Source organism: Rissa tridactyla, chromosome 1 (assembly GCF_028500815.1).
Source record: "Rissa tridactyla isolate bRisTri1 chromosome 1, bRisTri1.patW.cur.20221130, whole genome shotgun sequence".
In the NCBI taxonomy this organism is placed as follows: Eukaryota; Metazoa; Chordata; class Aves; order Charadriiformes; family Laridae; genus Rissa; species Rissa tridactyla.
In genome coordinates this window covers 133,774,263-133,788,554 of record NC_071466.1, presented here as the reverse complement: position 1 = coordinate 133,788,554, position 14,292 = coordinate 133,774,263, and the positions used below count along the sequence as shown (strand labels likewise).

At 42.8% G+C, this 14,292-nt stretch overlaps 1 protein-coding gene across 5 annotated transcripts in view; it reads left to right on the top strand.

The window, feature by feature from the left end:
* The window catches only part of CLCN1 (chloride voltage-gated channel 1), a 67,060-nt gene that overhangs the window by 49,302 nt on the left and 3,466 nt on the right, over window positions 1–14,292 (top strand). For 4 of the 5 annotated variants that reach the window (XM_054187091.1, XM_054187097.1, XM_054187104.1 and 1 more), the window contains 12 exons: window positions 1,509–1,593; window positions 2,005–2,154; window positions 4,789–4,858; window positions 6,716–6,826; window positions 6,956–7,169; window positions 7,862–7,995; window positions 8,514–8,740; window positions 8,863–8,968; window positions 10,286–10,368; window positions 11,121–11,159; window positions 11,811–11,915; window positions 13,807–13,893. In XM_054187091.1, the coding sequence (XP_054043066.1) occupies window positions 1,509–1,593; window positions 2,005–2,154; window positions 4,789–4,858; window positions 6,716–6,826; window positions 6,956–7,169; window positions 7,862–7,995; window positions 8,514–8,740; window positions 8,863–8,968; window positions 10,286–10,368; window positions 11,121–11,159; window positions 11,811–11,915; window positions 13,807–13,893 (1,411 nt within the window). Of the gene's footprint in view, window positions 1–1,508; window positions 1,594–2,004; window positions 2,155–4,788; window positions 4,859–6,715; window positions 6,827–6,955; window positions 7,170–7,861; window positions 7,996–8,513; window positions 8,741–8,862; window positions 8,969–10,285; window positions 10,369–11,120; window positions 11,160–11,810; window positions 11,916–13,806; window positions 13,894–14,292 lie in introns of those variants that run through there. The other variant, XR_008464037.1, reaches the window with a different exon arrangement.

Here is a 14,292-nt window from a genome sequence, read left to right as displayed (position 1 = left end):
AACGATCATGCTTCTTAAGATCGTGCTGCTTCTGTTCAATTTTTTGGAATCTGTAAAAAATAAATTCAAAATAATTTACATTTTCAGAAATTAAATACAACTGAAGTCTAACCATGTCTTTAAAATCTAATTTTTTCTTAACCAAAATTCAGGCAAAAATGTAAAGAATGTGCTGCAGTATTGCAATTACTGCATACTTACAAACCAGAAGCCGAAACTGATAGTAACCAAATGGTGTGAATTGCAGCATGGAAGAGAAATGCAAAACAAAATAAAAATCAGCAATAAAGGTTTTATGCGGCACTTGACGATACTTTTTTTCCCTCCCTAATAAAGTTATAACCTCCAAAGTTATAACCTGAAGAAGGAAAGGTGAAATTTACTAACTGTAGATGTCTTCAGTCTGTTTACAGAAGAAATCTGATGCTGTGAGTATTTTTAAGTTGAGAGGTGTTGAGAACCTACATTTCTTAGCAAGTTGCAGATCTGAGCAGAAGAAAAGCATTAGTTAAAAAGAAGTTCACACAAACTTCATTTATTATGTGGAAGAAAAAATGTCTTTCTTCATTATGTAGCATTACTCACAAGCATCAGCAGAGCCATCAAACAAGTTAATAGAGAAGTGGAGCAAAGCCTGAAAAGCAGGAATTTACTTTAAACTTTTGATTAATTCCTCAGAACTTTGTAAGTCTTTAGACTGGAAGAAATTAAAGGCTGTATTTTGTCTTTCTGCACAACACTGCACCTCAGACAGAGCTTCCAGTAGGGAACACAGTAATTTGTCAGGGGAGACCTGACAGGCTTCGTCCAACGTGTGGAGGTCGCTTCAACTCACGTTGTCTTACTGCCCATGAGGTGTTACAGTGTACCCAGAACCTCATCCTGGGACTGGACACAGCAGTAGGAAAACACAGATGACTTCACCCTGCTCTCCAGTTATGCCCCACTGGCCTGGCACAGCTAGACCCACTGGCCACCAGGGACACCTTCCCAAAAATTGTGATGGTCAGCAATCCAATGGAAAGAAAAGCAGTTTTTCTCATAAGAATTAATGCAATGGGGGATGCATGCAGAAATGTATGAAACCCCCCTACATATTTAAATACACTAGGACAGGATACATTGCATGGGTTGAAGAAACAAGACTGGCATAATCAGGACAAATGGAGGAGGAGCTGGCTTCTGACAATGGGTCAACACATCATTGTAAATACACATCTACCCTGCTGCATATTCAAGTTTATGCATTTTGTACATCCCCTCTTTCCCTCCATCCCTCTCATTACATTAATTCTGATGGGAAAAATGGCATTGCTGACAGTTGAACTCTCCATGGATGATGACGATCAGTGGAGCAGGGCATTAAACTGCCAGTAACAGAACTCCAAAGCAATGGATACAAATGTGGCAGAGAGCTTTCACAGAAATAGCATTCATAGTCCTGAAGAGATAGTACCACAATAAAAGAAGATGAGGTTATATTTCAATAAACTTTTCTTTCTTTTCAGCCGCCTCATATACCCTGGGGTTATAACCTTCCTTATAGCCACTGTGACCTTTCCTCCTGGATTTGGGCAGTTCATGGCAGGAGAGGTGAGAGTGGGATATTTTCAATTCTATACAACTCCGCAGAAGAGTCTCCCCTTATCTTGTGCGCCAGTAACCTTATGTCATGGAAAGGGGAGGAAAGATATGGGAGGAATTTAGACTGAGGAAGGACTATATTCTGAGACTCATGATCTCTGCTGTCTCCTTCATATAAAACTTGAGAAAGGTCCATTCTCCTAAGCAAGTAATAAGCAAGATGTTAACCCACGTGTAAAAGTGGGTATCCTTTCACCAGTTCAGATAAAGTCCCATGTCTATTCCTGAAGATTAAAAGTGTGAATTAAGTCTCATAGTCATGAATTACTAAAGTAAAAATCTCCTCCACTTTCTTGGAACAGAGGTAGAATATTTACTCAGTCTAATCTCATGGCTCACGCCTGTTTTTTTGCTGTTTAGTTGATGCCACGGGAAGCCATCAGCTCTCTCTTTGATAACTATACCTGGGCAAAATACACCGGGGACCCTCAGATCCTAGGGAAATCTGCTGCCTGGATCCATCCTAAAGTCAGCGTCTTCATCATCATCCTGCTCTTCTTCCTCATGAAGGTAGGAAACGCAGCTCACCATAAACCTTCTCCACTCAGAGTGAATGCTCTTGATCCTTTGTAAAATAGTTTGTGAACTGCCAATGAGGAGTTGCTGGGTATTGAATGAAGCACTACAACTGCAATGGGTTCTTACAACTTTTGCCGTGATGTTTGCCCACCTTGAATGCAAGATTACCAAAATTATTAGGGAATATTTTCCTGGCCTTAATATAGTGACCTCCTTCGCTGCTTTCCTAGGTCATCTTCCTCATGCGTCCTGCTGAATAACCCTTGGTACCCACTGTGTAGTAGCTGGTAGGGAGGACTACATCGGGAAAGATCGCTCAAATTCCACAAAAATAAATAACTGACTAAAAAACTCTCAGATAATTTATATTTGGTCTAAATAAAGTCTGATACAGTTTACTTGATATTCCTGACCACAGATAGGAGACAAATAAGAATATGCAAGCACAATCTATAGTTTTGTGAGGCTCAAGAATTTGTTAGCAGTACTGTAACTTGATGGAGAAATGCAGCTGAAAACAGTTTTGCTCACTTCTTGGAAAGCATCAGCAGATTAAATGTTCTGACATGGTCTGTGGAAGTTGCAACTGTTCAGCCTCTGAAAGGATCAGCTGTGTAACTGATACACGACAGATCAAGAGAAGAGATTTGAAAGAAGAAAACATCATATTCCAGTGTTCAAAATACAAGTAGCAAGAAAGAGGTTTTCCTAAGGCGAGGGGGGAGATAAAAGGCTAAAAGTATCATAGAAATGGTGATTTTATTTTTTTTTTGTTGAAAGGAGCAAAAGAGCTAAGGCCACCTTGTAGTATCAGTTGAACATTTCAGTAGATCAGGAATGGACATCAATGATTGATTGACACAGATGATTCCACCTAAAGTAAAATGTATTGAATTTCTGACAGGCAGCTAAGAGTTCTGCTGCTGTGATTATTCTGATTATAGTGTACCAAGCAGATAAGGTCTCGTTTACTTGAATAAAAGAGGAACTTACTACATGGTGTACCTGTCCCAAGTCCATCTGTTCTCCTTTGGAAGAGCTGTATCCTCAGACACTAGATTTATTGGCCTTGTCCCATTAACTAAATGCTTTCTCAACTCAATAGATAACTGCTCCAAGCAGTTTATTTTCTTCTAGATATATTCAGAGTTGGGATAGACCACATAAAAAAGAAACTGCTGTTTCGACTCTGGTCAAAGACTTGGCCTGATTCTCCACTGCACTACAGTCCCAGATCTCAGATGTGTTTGGTCTGGGTTTGGTACTGCAAACACAGAGCTTAGTTAGCAGTACTCCACTTCTGCACCTTGCTGGCCTCTGTAGCTAGCCAGGAACTTCTCCTCTTGAATATTCAAATGGTTTATGGAAGGAAAAGCAACAGCCAGTATCAAACTGATAGTCCAGCCCATCCTCACATCATGTTCCTCTACCATGGGCTGAGAAATGCTGTTCTGTGGGCTCTTTGTTACCTTTGTAGAGGGCTTTCCTAAATGGAGGGCTATATCTTGGCTTCATTTTCCCTTTTATGCCAGCCATCCTATGAGAGTTACAGTGGAAAAGCTGATTTCCTCTCACCAAACTGACTGACTGATGAGAGTAGTATAACATCTCTCTACAGCTACAGCAATGTCTGCAGAGGTATCACCTCCTCAAAGGTGGACCTTGAACAGGAAGGATTTGCCCACTCTGATGAGAATATGGTCCTAAAATACCTGAAAATACGGCTTTTGATGTGCTGGACCACGGTTGTCTCTCTCTCTCTACGGATGATACTGCTGCAGCAAGGGACATCTTGCCAGTACACTTCTTTGTGCAAGATTTTGAAACAGCAGCATTCTCTGTGTTTCCCTCAACTGTGGAAATCTCTTGTCATATTGCCTGAGGAAGTCTGAGCTTACTGGCCTTTGTAAGATTAGGCTATTGCCTCCAGAAGAAGTCTATATGTGCTGGGCTAAGTCAGCATTTGAATTGGTCTTAGCAGTAACAGGATGGATTTCATCATTTTGCCCAACATAGTGATAGGACAAGAGGCAACAGACACAATCTAGAATAAAGAAAACTCATGACAGTTGGAATTCAGGAAAAAATTCTCCCCTGAGCATGGGTCAGCAATGGCACAAATGAGCAGAAAAGATGGGGAATCTCCACCCTTCAAGATGTTCAGAACTCACCTGGATAAGGCCCTGAGCAACCTGATCTAACTTAGGAATTAGCCCTTCTGGGAGCAGGGTGTGGGAGGAGAGACCTCCAGAGATCCCTTCGCACTGAAATCTTGCTCTCTAACAACGTTGCCCTATGAAAAGCTAAGCAGTTTGGAGCAGTAGGAAATCTCAAGTTCCGAGGTCCAAGGCAAAGGAGTTCTCATGTTCATCCATCCCCTTGGTGATTCAGCTTCCCTGACACCATAGCGGTTGCCCAGAGGTCCTCTGCGTCACTGTAGGTGTGTTGTCAGAGTTGTTTCAGCTCCAATTCACACACCACAGCCCCTTTACCCTTCACTTTCTGGCTGAACTGCCAGAGTCCTCAGAACGTCTCTTCATGGATTCATAGGCTGGTCAGTAGAGTGGGGCTGCAGGAAATGCTATTGCTGCTCAGTAACAACTGCACCCTCTGCCTCTGTTCTAGTTCTGGATGTCTGTCATTGCTACCACGATGCCAATCCCCTGTGGAGGCTTCATGCCTGTTTTTGTTCTAGGTGAGTTTCAATTTTGTGTTGCAGCATACAGGTCTGACAGGTGGAGAGGATAAGAGAGACGTTGCTTATGTACCCAGTAGGTTTCTTCTAGCAGATGAGGAGTCATCACTTGATATCTATGACAAGTTCAATTAACCATCCATATACCAGCCTCTGAGTCCCTGCTTTTGTCATTTTCCCACTCCCCAAATCCAAATTCTGAGGAGGAAATCCCTATCCTTTTACATAAAGAAAGGCATACTGTGGGGAAGCATGCTGAGCCATGGCCTTCTAATTTCTCCGCCTCTTCACCTACAGAGAAATTTTTATCCTTCAATTAGTAGCAGTTGTTCTGTTCGCACCTAATGGCCAACTAGAAGAGATAACCTCAAAACTAATACCTGCAATGTAACCCACCACTTGTTCATTTCTTCTGACTGAAATATGGTAACGTACGGGAGTTTATTTGGTTTTTAACTGGTTTTAATTCCTAGATCAAAAACTAAAAGAAGATGATGCTAACATTAAGAATGAGAGGCTATGTTGGGCTAAAGTATACAGGCTCATGAAGTTCAGCATTACGCACCCACAGCTTTTAAATGAAATGGTGTGCACTAAGGACCTCTGAATTCTGGCAGGTAGCAACTGAGCATGAGTCAGTAGCATGCCCTTGCAGTGATGAAGGCTGACCACGAACAAGGAAAAAGCCTAGCCAGCAAGGTAAAGAAATTGGTTATTTCCCTGCGTTCAGCATTTTGGACACAATTCTGGAATATTGTGCTATTTTGTGTCCACCAATACACGAGATTATGACAAAACGCAATGAGTCCAGTGCAGGCCACTGAGACTGCTGGGGAGCTGGAACACAAAGCAAACAAGGAGAGTCTGAAGAAGTTGGTCTTGTTCAGCCTGCAGAAGAGAAGGCCAAGAGGGGATCTAACTGTGGCCTTCACCACCTCATGCAGCAGGGGACAGAGAGGACAGAAAGACCCCTCTTAGAGACACACAGTAAATAGGAGGTTTATATATAACAGAAGGGATTGAAACCATGGCAGAACAAAAGTTCATGAAAAGGGGATAGTACTACAAAGAAAGTAAAAAGGCAGAATATGTCTGCAGCAAGAAAAAACAAGCAGTGGAATAGAATTAGGATTCGCACACAGAAAGGGAGAAAAGTCCTTTTCTGTTTTTTCACTGAAAGCACGTTTGAATAATCTGCACCATTACTGAATTTGTATTAATATTGCCAAATTGCTTCAGTTAAAAAAAATTGTTGCATGTTGCAACAGGGGAAATTCTGATGGGACATAAAAAAATTGTTTCCCTGGTTAAGGTGCTCAGAAAGGCTGGAGAATCTCCATCCTTGCAGATTTTTAAAGCTTGTCTGGACGAGGCCCTGGGTGATCTGGTCTCACTTTGGAAATTAGCCCTGTTGTGAGCGGGGGTCAGAACAAGACCTCCAAAAAGTTCCTTCCCACCTAAACTCTTCTGTAAGCTGTGACCCTAGTGTTTGGACATTCACAAAATGAGTATGCGAAGGGCCTCAACTGTGATCTGGACTGACATTGTACATATTCTGAAAATATTTCCTCCTACCTGGGAATCACAAATACCGCTGTGCCTTGGTGTGCCTAAGTGGAAGAATGAGGGGCCAAGAGTATTTACGTATCTTAGTACTTTTTTCTCTTCTTGGAGTCTAACTTCTATATTTTGTAACTGAGAACTACTCTTTAGTTCATTTTAACTAGTGTCATTTTAGTGTAAGTTTTGATTTTGTTTCTGTTAGAAAATACTCAAGTGATTGCCGAGCACAGCTGCACAGCACAGAGTGGGTGTTCCTTAGACGTTAATTACATAACTGCCAGTGATATTTTCCAGGTGCTGCATTTGGGCGTCTTATTGGGGAAATCATGGCATCACTTTTTCCCGACGGGATCCTCTTTGACGGTATTGTTTATCAGATCTTACCTGGAGGGTATGCTGTCATCGGTGAGTGTCCGTGTCTTTCTTTTTCTTGGCCTGGCCCCATCCCCATGACTTTCCTGGTTGACATGACATGCTGTTTCTTTATGACAGTCGTCTTCTCTCCCTATTTCTTTTCCACCCTACCTGAGAAAGGTGCAGCAGCTCTGACGGGAGCGGTGAGCCACACTGTCTCCACTGCTGTGATCTGCTTTGAGCTGACAGGTCAGATCTCTCACATCCTCCCCATGATGGTGGCTGTCATTCTTGCCAACATGGTGGCCCAGAGTCTGCAGCCTAGCCTCTATGATAGCATCATCCAGGTGAAGAAGTTGCCCTACCTGCCAGACCTGGGCTGGAATCCCATAAGGTACAGTGGTAGAACAGAGGTGGAGGTGGGGAGTGGCAAAGAAATATAATAGAAGAGGTTGAAACCATGGCAGAACAAAAGTTCATGAAGAGGGGATAGTACTACAAAGAAAGTAAAAAGGCAGATTATGTCTGCAGCAAGAAAAAACAAGCAGTGGAATAGAATTAGCATTCACACATAGAAATGGAGAAAAGTCCTTTTCTGTTTTTTCACTGAAAGCACGTTTGAATAATCTGCACCATTACTGAATTTGTATTAATATTGCCAAATTGCTTCAGTTAAAAAAATTAAAATTTAAGTGTCTCATTTCCATTTTCTTCTGGATTCAGTGGGGTTTAGATTTTTTTTTTCTCCAGGAAATGTTTGAAATATTTCATTTGGATATTTTGCTTTAAACAAAATTCACGTACACGTCTTCCTCTCTCTAGTATATATAATATACATAGTTATATATATATAAAACATCTATACATATATGTATATACGTGTGTGCATTTTTATGGTGAGGGGTAATGGAGTGGAATACAACTGTAACAAAAATCCAATTAACTTGTGTTGATCCTGTTGGAAAGTCCTCTTTGGTTACTCACAGAAGATTATTTAGCAACCGTGTTGAGAACAATTTGAAGGAATTTATCTACTAGACGTTTTTAATATGTTAACTCTTCCCCTTATTGTCCATAAATTCACAGCAAATACAATATCTTTGTTGAGGATATTATGGTCCAAGATGTGAAATTCGTCTCCTCCAACTGTACATACCGTGACTTGCAAACTCTACTGCAAAGCACCACTGTTAAGACTTTGCCCTTGGTGGACTCACCAGGTAAGCAACACGGAGAAACTGGTCCTTCCTGAAGACTGTCTTAGTTTAAAGAGCCAAAGAAACTATCTTTCAAATTACATGCTGTGAAGGAGACAGTGCGACCCAATACATAAAAAAAAAAATCATCCTAAAAATCTCCCACTATGGATGATATAGGACAGAAGGCTGTTTCAGCTGGTCAGACAGGTGAGCTGGAGTGTGGGCCAAGAAGCAGACACGGGAGGTAAGGGAGGCGTGTGGGACTCTGCGGACTGGACTGTGACAACAGGCAGGGATTTTGCATGAGAGCCTGCTTCTGATGTGCTGCTGAGGAGTGGCACAGCTCAGGGGTGGCGAGCTTCCCACAGAACCACAGTGTATTAGCAGTACCTGGCAGGGCTGGTCAGTGGCTCCTGTATAGCTCTAGATAGTACGAGTCCCAGCACTTCGAAGGGGTTGGAGGGAGGAAGGGGCAGTGTGTGGCAGGGGGCTTTCAAAACCTCGAAGTGCCTTAATGGATTCTCTGCTCTGTTACACAGAGACCATGATCCTTCTGGGGTCTGTAGAGCGATCTGAACTGCAGGCTCTCCTCCAGAGACATATAAGCGCGGAACGGCGGCGGTTCCTCAACAGAGAAATGCAGCAGAAGCTGTCTGAGGCACCCTACGATGGGCACAGCAAGGGACCGTGGGCAACCCTGCCAAAGCTGAAGCATGAATCTTTTGCTTATGTTGATGAGGATGAGGATACAGATGAGAAGGGAGAGGTGAGGGAGAGAAGTGGAGAGACTACAACACAAGAGACTGCTTAAGAAGCAGTAAGGCATGTGGAGAGGCTGAGAAAGAAATGACACAGGGTAGACTTTGTTTTCTCCCCTTTCTGTAACAGCTGCCTCGGCCCCCAAGTCCCACTCCCAGTTACCCAGAGGAGCCCAATGGCCCAACAAGTCCTCTTAAACAAATACCTGAAAATTTGGAGCCACACCAACTCCCAGGTATGGTAACTTCTGGCATGCTTCAGTCGCATCCTAGCCAGCTTGTGGAAGCTTTCATGCTAACTGTGTGTACGTGCCTGCGCGAGGCGCTGATTTCGCAGAGACCGAGAGAAGGAGCTTTCTCTGCTGTTCCCCTATTAAAGGTATTTTGTTAATGCACCTCAACATCAGCGTAACTTACCTGGAAATATCTTCTGTTTGTGATCCCTCAAAGAGCATGGCTAAAGTGGACTCTCTCAGGCCACTGCTCTCTCTCTGCCAGTACTCCCCACACCATCCTTTGCAATAACATCTCCTTGGACATTTTCTGGAGAGTCTCCATGGAAGGGTCCCGTCTCTTGTCTCCTTCACCCCGTGAATGAATTTCCCTGGGAAAAGCAGCCTGAGCGCTAAACATCTGTACTTGTTTTTTGAATAGCTTAGGCTGTTGCTCAGCCACCTCCAAAACTGAACTGCTCCTCCCTTGGACACGCATCTCTCTGATTCAGCCACATTAATATCATGGAAAAATACCGATGTATTGTGTTCTTTGTGTGCCACCCCAGCCTGTATTAGCTTTGCTTTCAAGACTGTACTCCTGGCTCATTTCTGATTTGCATGTCATGTATATTTGATGCAGGATGGTGGTTTTGTTTTAGGTTGTTTTTTTTTCCTTTATGTGCCTGGAAATATGCAGGGAGTGAGTAAGCACAGAGGTGTAGCTCAGTCTTGAGAATTAATACAGAGGACAGGGCTCCGGCTCATGCTTTTAGGCACCCAACATTTAGCGTGTAAAATACCAAACATAGCACATTCTGGTCCCATAACACCACTCATGTCTGACTAAACCTGTAAGGCATAGGAAAGTCCACTTCATGCTTCCAGGGCGGTACAGTGCTGCTGTATTCTCACCGCCCCTTTCCATACTCATTCTCCAAACCCCATTCTCTTTGTGGACTGCAGAAACCTCTCGTCACAGCAGTTTATCCCTTGTACCAGATTGTTTGTTATGTTAGTAGTCTTGCTTCTGGGTTTTGGTTTTTTTTCTTCAGGGACACTGATCCATTAATATTATCCACAAGGGCTACTTTGTAGTCATTTGTTTCCTCTCCTTGAGGAAAAGATATTGCATGGGAATATTTATTCTGGCATGTCCCAGACACCACTTTACAAATTGAATGCTAGATTGTGACTGGCTCAGCCCTGTCATATACCATCTACGATGTCCCTCATAATATTTCCCAGCCTGCCTGGGGCAAGGAGATGGGCATGGGGCTTTGCATGTTTGTCTCTCACTTGTTCTTCTCTCTTATCCATGTGTTTGTTTTCATCCTTCAGGCAATTTCAGGAGTTTGAGGCAACTGATCCAGCAGCTCTTGTGCCACTACAACCGTCCGCTTGAAGCAGAGAGTGCTGTCCAGGTTAGGGACACAGAGAGCCTAGCAGTACCCTGAAGAGGGAAGGGAATGCAATGGGAATAGACTCAGAGCCATTCAGCATTTGGCCAAAGTGTGGACATCCTTATGGTTCTGAACTCTGACAGCATCAGTGGGGAACTCTCTACAAGGAGAAAGGGTGTGATTACTGTAAAGGAGTGTGCATCTTCCTAAAGAGCCATTTGTGCTCAGGTGTCAAGGCTACCATCATGACTGAGTGTGGGCATCATTTTCTCAGTGAATAACTTAATCTATTTTGGTTAACCTGGAATAAAGTGCACTTCTCTTCTATTTGGCAAACAGTTTTGGCCAGATAGATAAAAATGAAAAAATGCTTTTGCCTTGTGCCATGTTAGATGCCCTTGGGTATCTGACATATCTGCACAGATTTTGTGGATATCATACAGAGCCTATGGGACACCACCCACTCTAGGGCAGTGGTCGGACCCCCTGTGGGACATCTGATAGCATCTAAAGCAGTACTAGATGACCGTGTTTAGGCACCTGAATTGCTTTACCAACATTCCATAGTCAATCTTCATTGTCAAGGGAAGCACAACAAGTACAGAGTACACCTCATAACGTATGAGTATAAAGAAAATCTAAACATTCAGTAATATACTATTTGGAACAAAAAGGGGACCACATTGGGTGACGAGGCTGTGCAAATTTTTCCTTTCTGTACTCTGTGAAACTGTGGGTTCTCTGTCTGTCCTGAACAGTGTTTTCTCCTACAGGAGCCAGATGAAGTTGTTGACACAATGAGTCCAGAAGAGGTAAGACTGGGTGCAGAAAGGGAGTGACGTTAATTGAGTGCTTCTTTTGCCCATTTCCTATCACTTGCAATACTTCCTGAACTCCGACAGCCTCAGTGATTGCCACATAAAGCTATAGCTAAAGCCATTTCCTTCTTAGCGTTGCACAGAGGCAAGTCTCACCCAATAAGAGATTGTTCTGTTAGATATGCTGAGTAAGGCTCTGACTAATCTGATCTAGCTTTGAAGTCAGCCCTGCTGTGAGCAGGGCTTTGGACTAAAGATCTCTCACAGGTTCCCTCTCACCTAAATCTTTCTGTGTGTCTATGATGTTCCTTCATTTTTTACACAAAGGAACCGTCATCTTGCAACGACAAGGTGAAGATGTGCTCAGAAAGGAAAGCTAAGGTGTTTACTCCCTCTTTAAGCGGGAAGGAGCAAAACCTCACCTTCTCAGGAAACCTCTGACGTACTAGAATTGCTCTGTTTCCACAGGGACTTGACATTTGGCAAGGAAGGGCTGGCAGACCTGAGGGCTGTGATGTAATGGGCAAGATGAACGATCTACTAGGAAGGAAGAAGCATTAACAGGAGAATGGGACTAGTTTGGGTACACAAGACGGCAACACTGCTGATTATTGTAAGAGTGATTCCTCTTCTTTCTTGTGTCAGATAGATGCTTGGGAACAGGAGGAGCTGAACAAGAATGTGTGCTTTGACAGCTGCCGCATAGACCCTTCCCCTTTCCAACTGGTGGAGAGAACTTCCCTGCACAAGGTGGGTGCAGATGTCTCTCTGAGGCATACACTGGTTTTCTCCACCCTATCTGTCATTGCAAGTCTAGTCTATGACTTATTTCTTCACCTTGTCCTCACCTACAACTACTATCACCAGCTACTTCAATATCAGCTACAGAAGTCAGCTTATTCCTATGACCTTCTGCGTGTACCTTCAATCACACGCAAAAAGAAAGGCTACATGATAAGAAGTATGACTGCATTTATTGAAATAGCTTTTGGACACCACGTAGGATTTTCCAGCCACTGCATGAACAGAAGCACTGTATGCCTTGCTGCTGGGGGCATTACACTGAGGTTTACATGCTATTTTGTCAGTGTGCAGCACTGGAATGAGTACCCTGGATTTGTCAGGATGTTTCCGTCAGGGTGTAGAGACTGCCTCAGTGCATGAGAAGAGTTCCTTGGAACCACCCTATATCATAGGCTCTTCATTGAACTGAAGCACAAGGAACAAGGAAGCTGGATCATACGACTTCTAGAGTGAGCACAGGATGATTGGGGATAAAAGCAATCACTGCGTATCAGGAGTGAGAGTGGAGTTGGCTTCCACACAATGGAAAGAGAAAGCAGTCTACTGAAGCTGAAGTGCACAGTGCATGTGTTTATCAATATTCATTTAACATGAACAGTCAGCATATGTCTTGCACAAAATTAATTACTGTTATCAAAGCGGTAAGATCTCAGCCTTGAGCAAAATAAGAACATGTTAGCATAAGATGTTTGGTGTTTTCTAAAGGGCTGACTGAAGTAATCTGAAAACCACTAGCCTTTGTCTTTGAGAATATAGAGGTTACAAGATGTTATACCTGAAGACTGCAAACGGGGAAAGTTTCATATGTCTTGTAAAAAAGTGCAAATGAGAAGCTCTGAAATAACAGATGAGTCAACTTAACTTGGATGCACAAAAAATGCAGGAATAAAAAATCAAACTATCTGAGGTATGCATAGTTAGAGCTAAATGTGAGACTACTGACAACGGCAAGAAGATCACAGCTTATGATGATCAAATTGTATATAACCCATTTGATTTTCTTTACATTAGGGTAAAATGTCTTGTTCCTGAGAAATTAGATTTTCCCTAGTTTACACTTGAACATGGCATTCAAAAGCTTATGTGATGTTAAAAAAAAAGGCAAACACCACCTGCGAAAGAATGACTTTGTGTAAGGCCACATGTAAAGCCCAGCTAGACCTCAGCTTAAAGAACGTGGAGTTTGGAAATACACCACAGATGAGCACTTAGAATGCTGAAAGTTTTAGAAAGCCTGGAGAACAGTAAAATAATGGGGTATATTTAGGCTGAAGAAAAGAAGACTGATAGCAGTGTGATACCTGTCCTTTTAAGAAGGCTTTGTAAGAGAAAGGGAATAACTTGTTCTCAGAGTTCATACTGCACTGGATAAGCAGCAACAAGCTTAAGTTTGGACAGGAAATATTCTGGAACAGGAAAAAAGAAATCTTCTGGTGTTAAGAAAAGCATTGGAATAAATAACCTAAGCAGGTTCTGACGTTGCATATTACTATATGGTAGTTTAATTTCCAGCACCAAAATGAAATAGGATCTGCATAAGTCCCCAAATACACAGGAGGCTGCACATGAATCTCTGTTTGCCAGATGCAGGGTGAGAGCGTCCTTGAGAATGTGCTCTCCACCATCAACACACTACCAACTATGGCTGTACTACCAAAGGGTAGCATTTGCTAGCTGCAAAAGGGGAAGGGAAGAGGTAGTTTCTCACTGGGATAGCTACAGAATTGTGCGCTTTTGTGATTCCCATTTCTAAATCCCAAGTTCCAGCTCTAGCACCAAGTATCATGTTACCAGTTTCCAAAGTCCCTGAAATGGTCTTTTGTGTTTTTGCTCATAGACGCATACGTTGTTCTCATTACTGGGCCTCAGCCATGCCTATATAACCAGTGGGGGGAAGCTGAGGGGAGTGTTGGCCTTGGAAGAGGTAAGTACAGATCCTTTCATCTCTTCCTAATCAACTGCAAATGTCCCGTGGACCACTGCAATAACTTACAGGTGCTGGAAGATCCAGCTGGAATATATATAACTGTGATTGCTACATTTTCAACCCAGTGTTGAATTCTGAGTCAACCCTTTGGAAACCATGTAGAGGAATGGATGACTGTATTTCAGAGGAGGCAGCAGATGTTGTTTACAGGGATGTTACACGCTTCATCCTTTTCATGAACATAGGGCTCTTAACTGTCTCTGAAAGTGGTGTGGAAATTGTTATTTACCATGGAATGAAAAATTACACCACCAGTGCAAAAGATGATCTCCACAGGCCCCAGAAGTAGAGCCGTGACTCTATTTGTGCTCCCTTTACCCTGGAGAGTAGACGAAC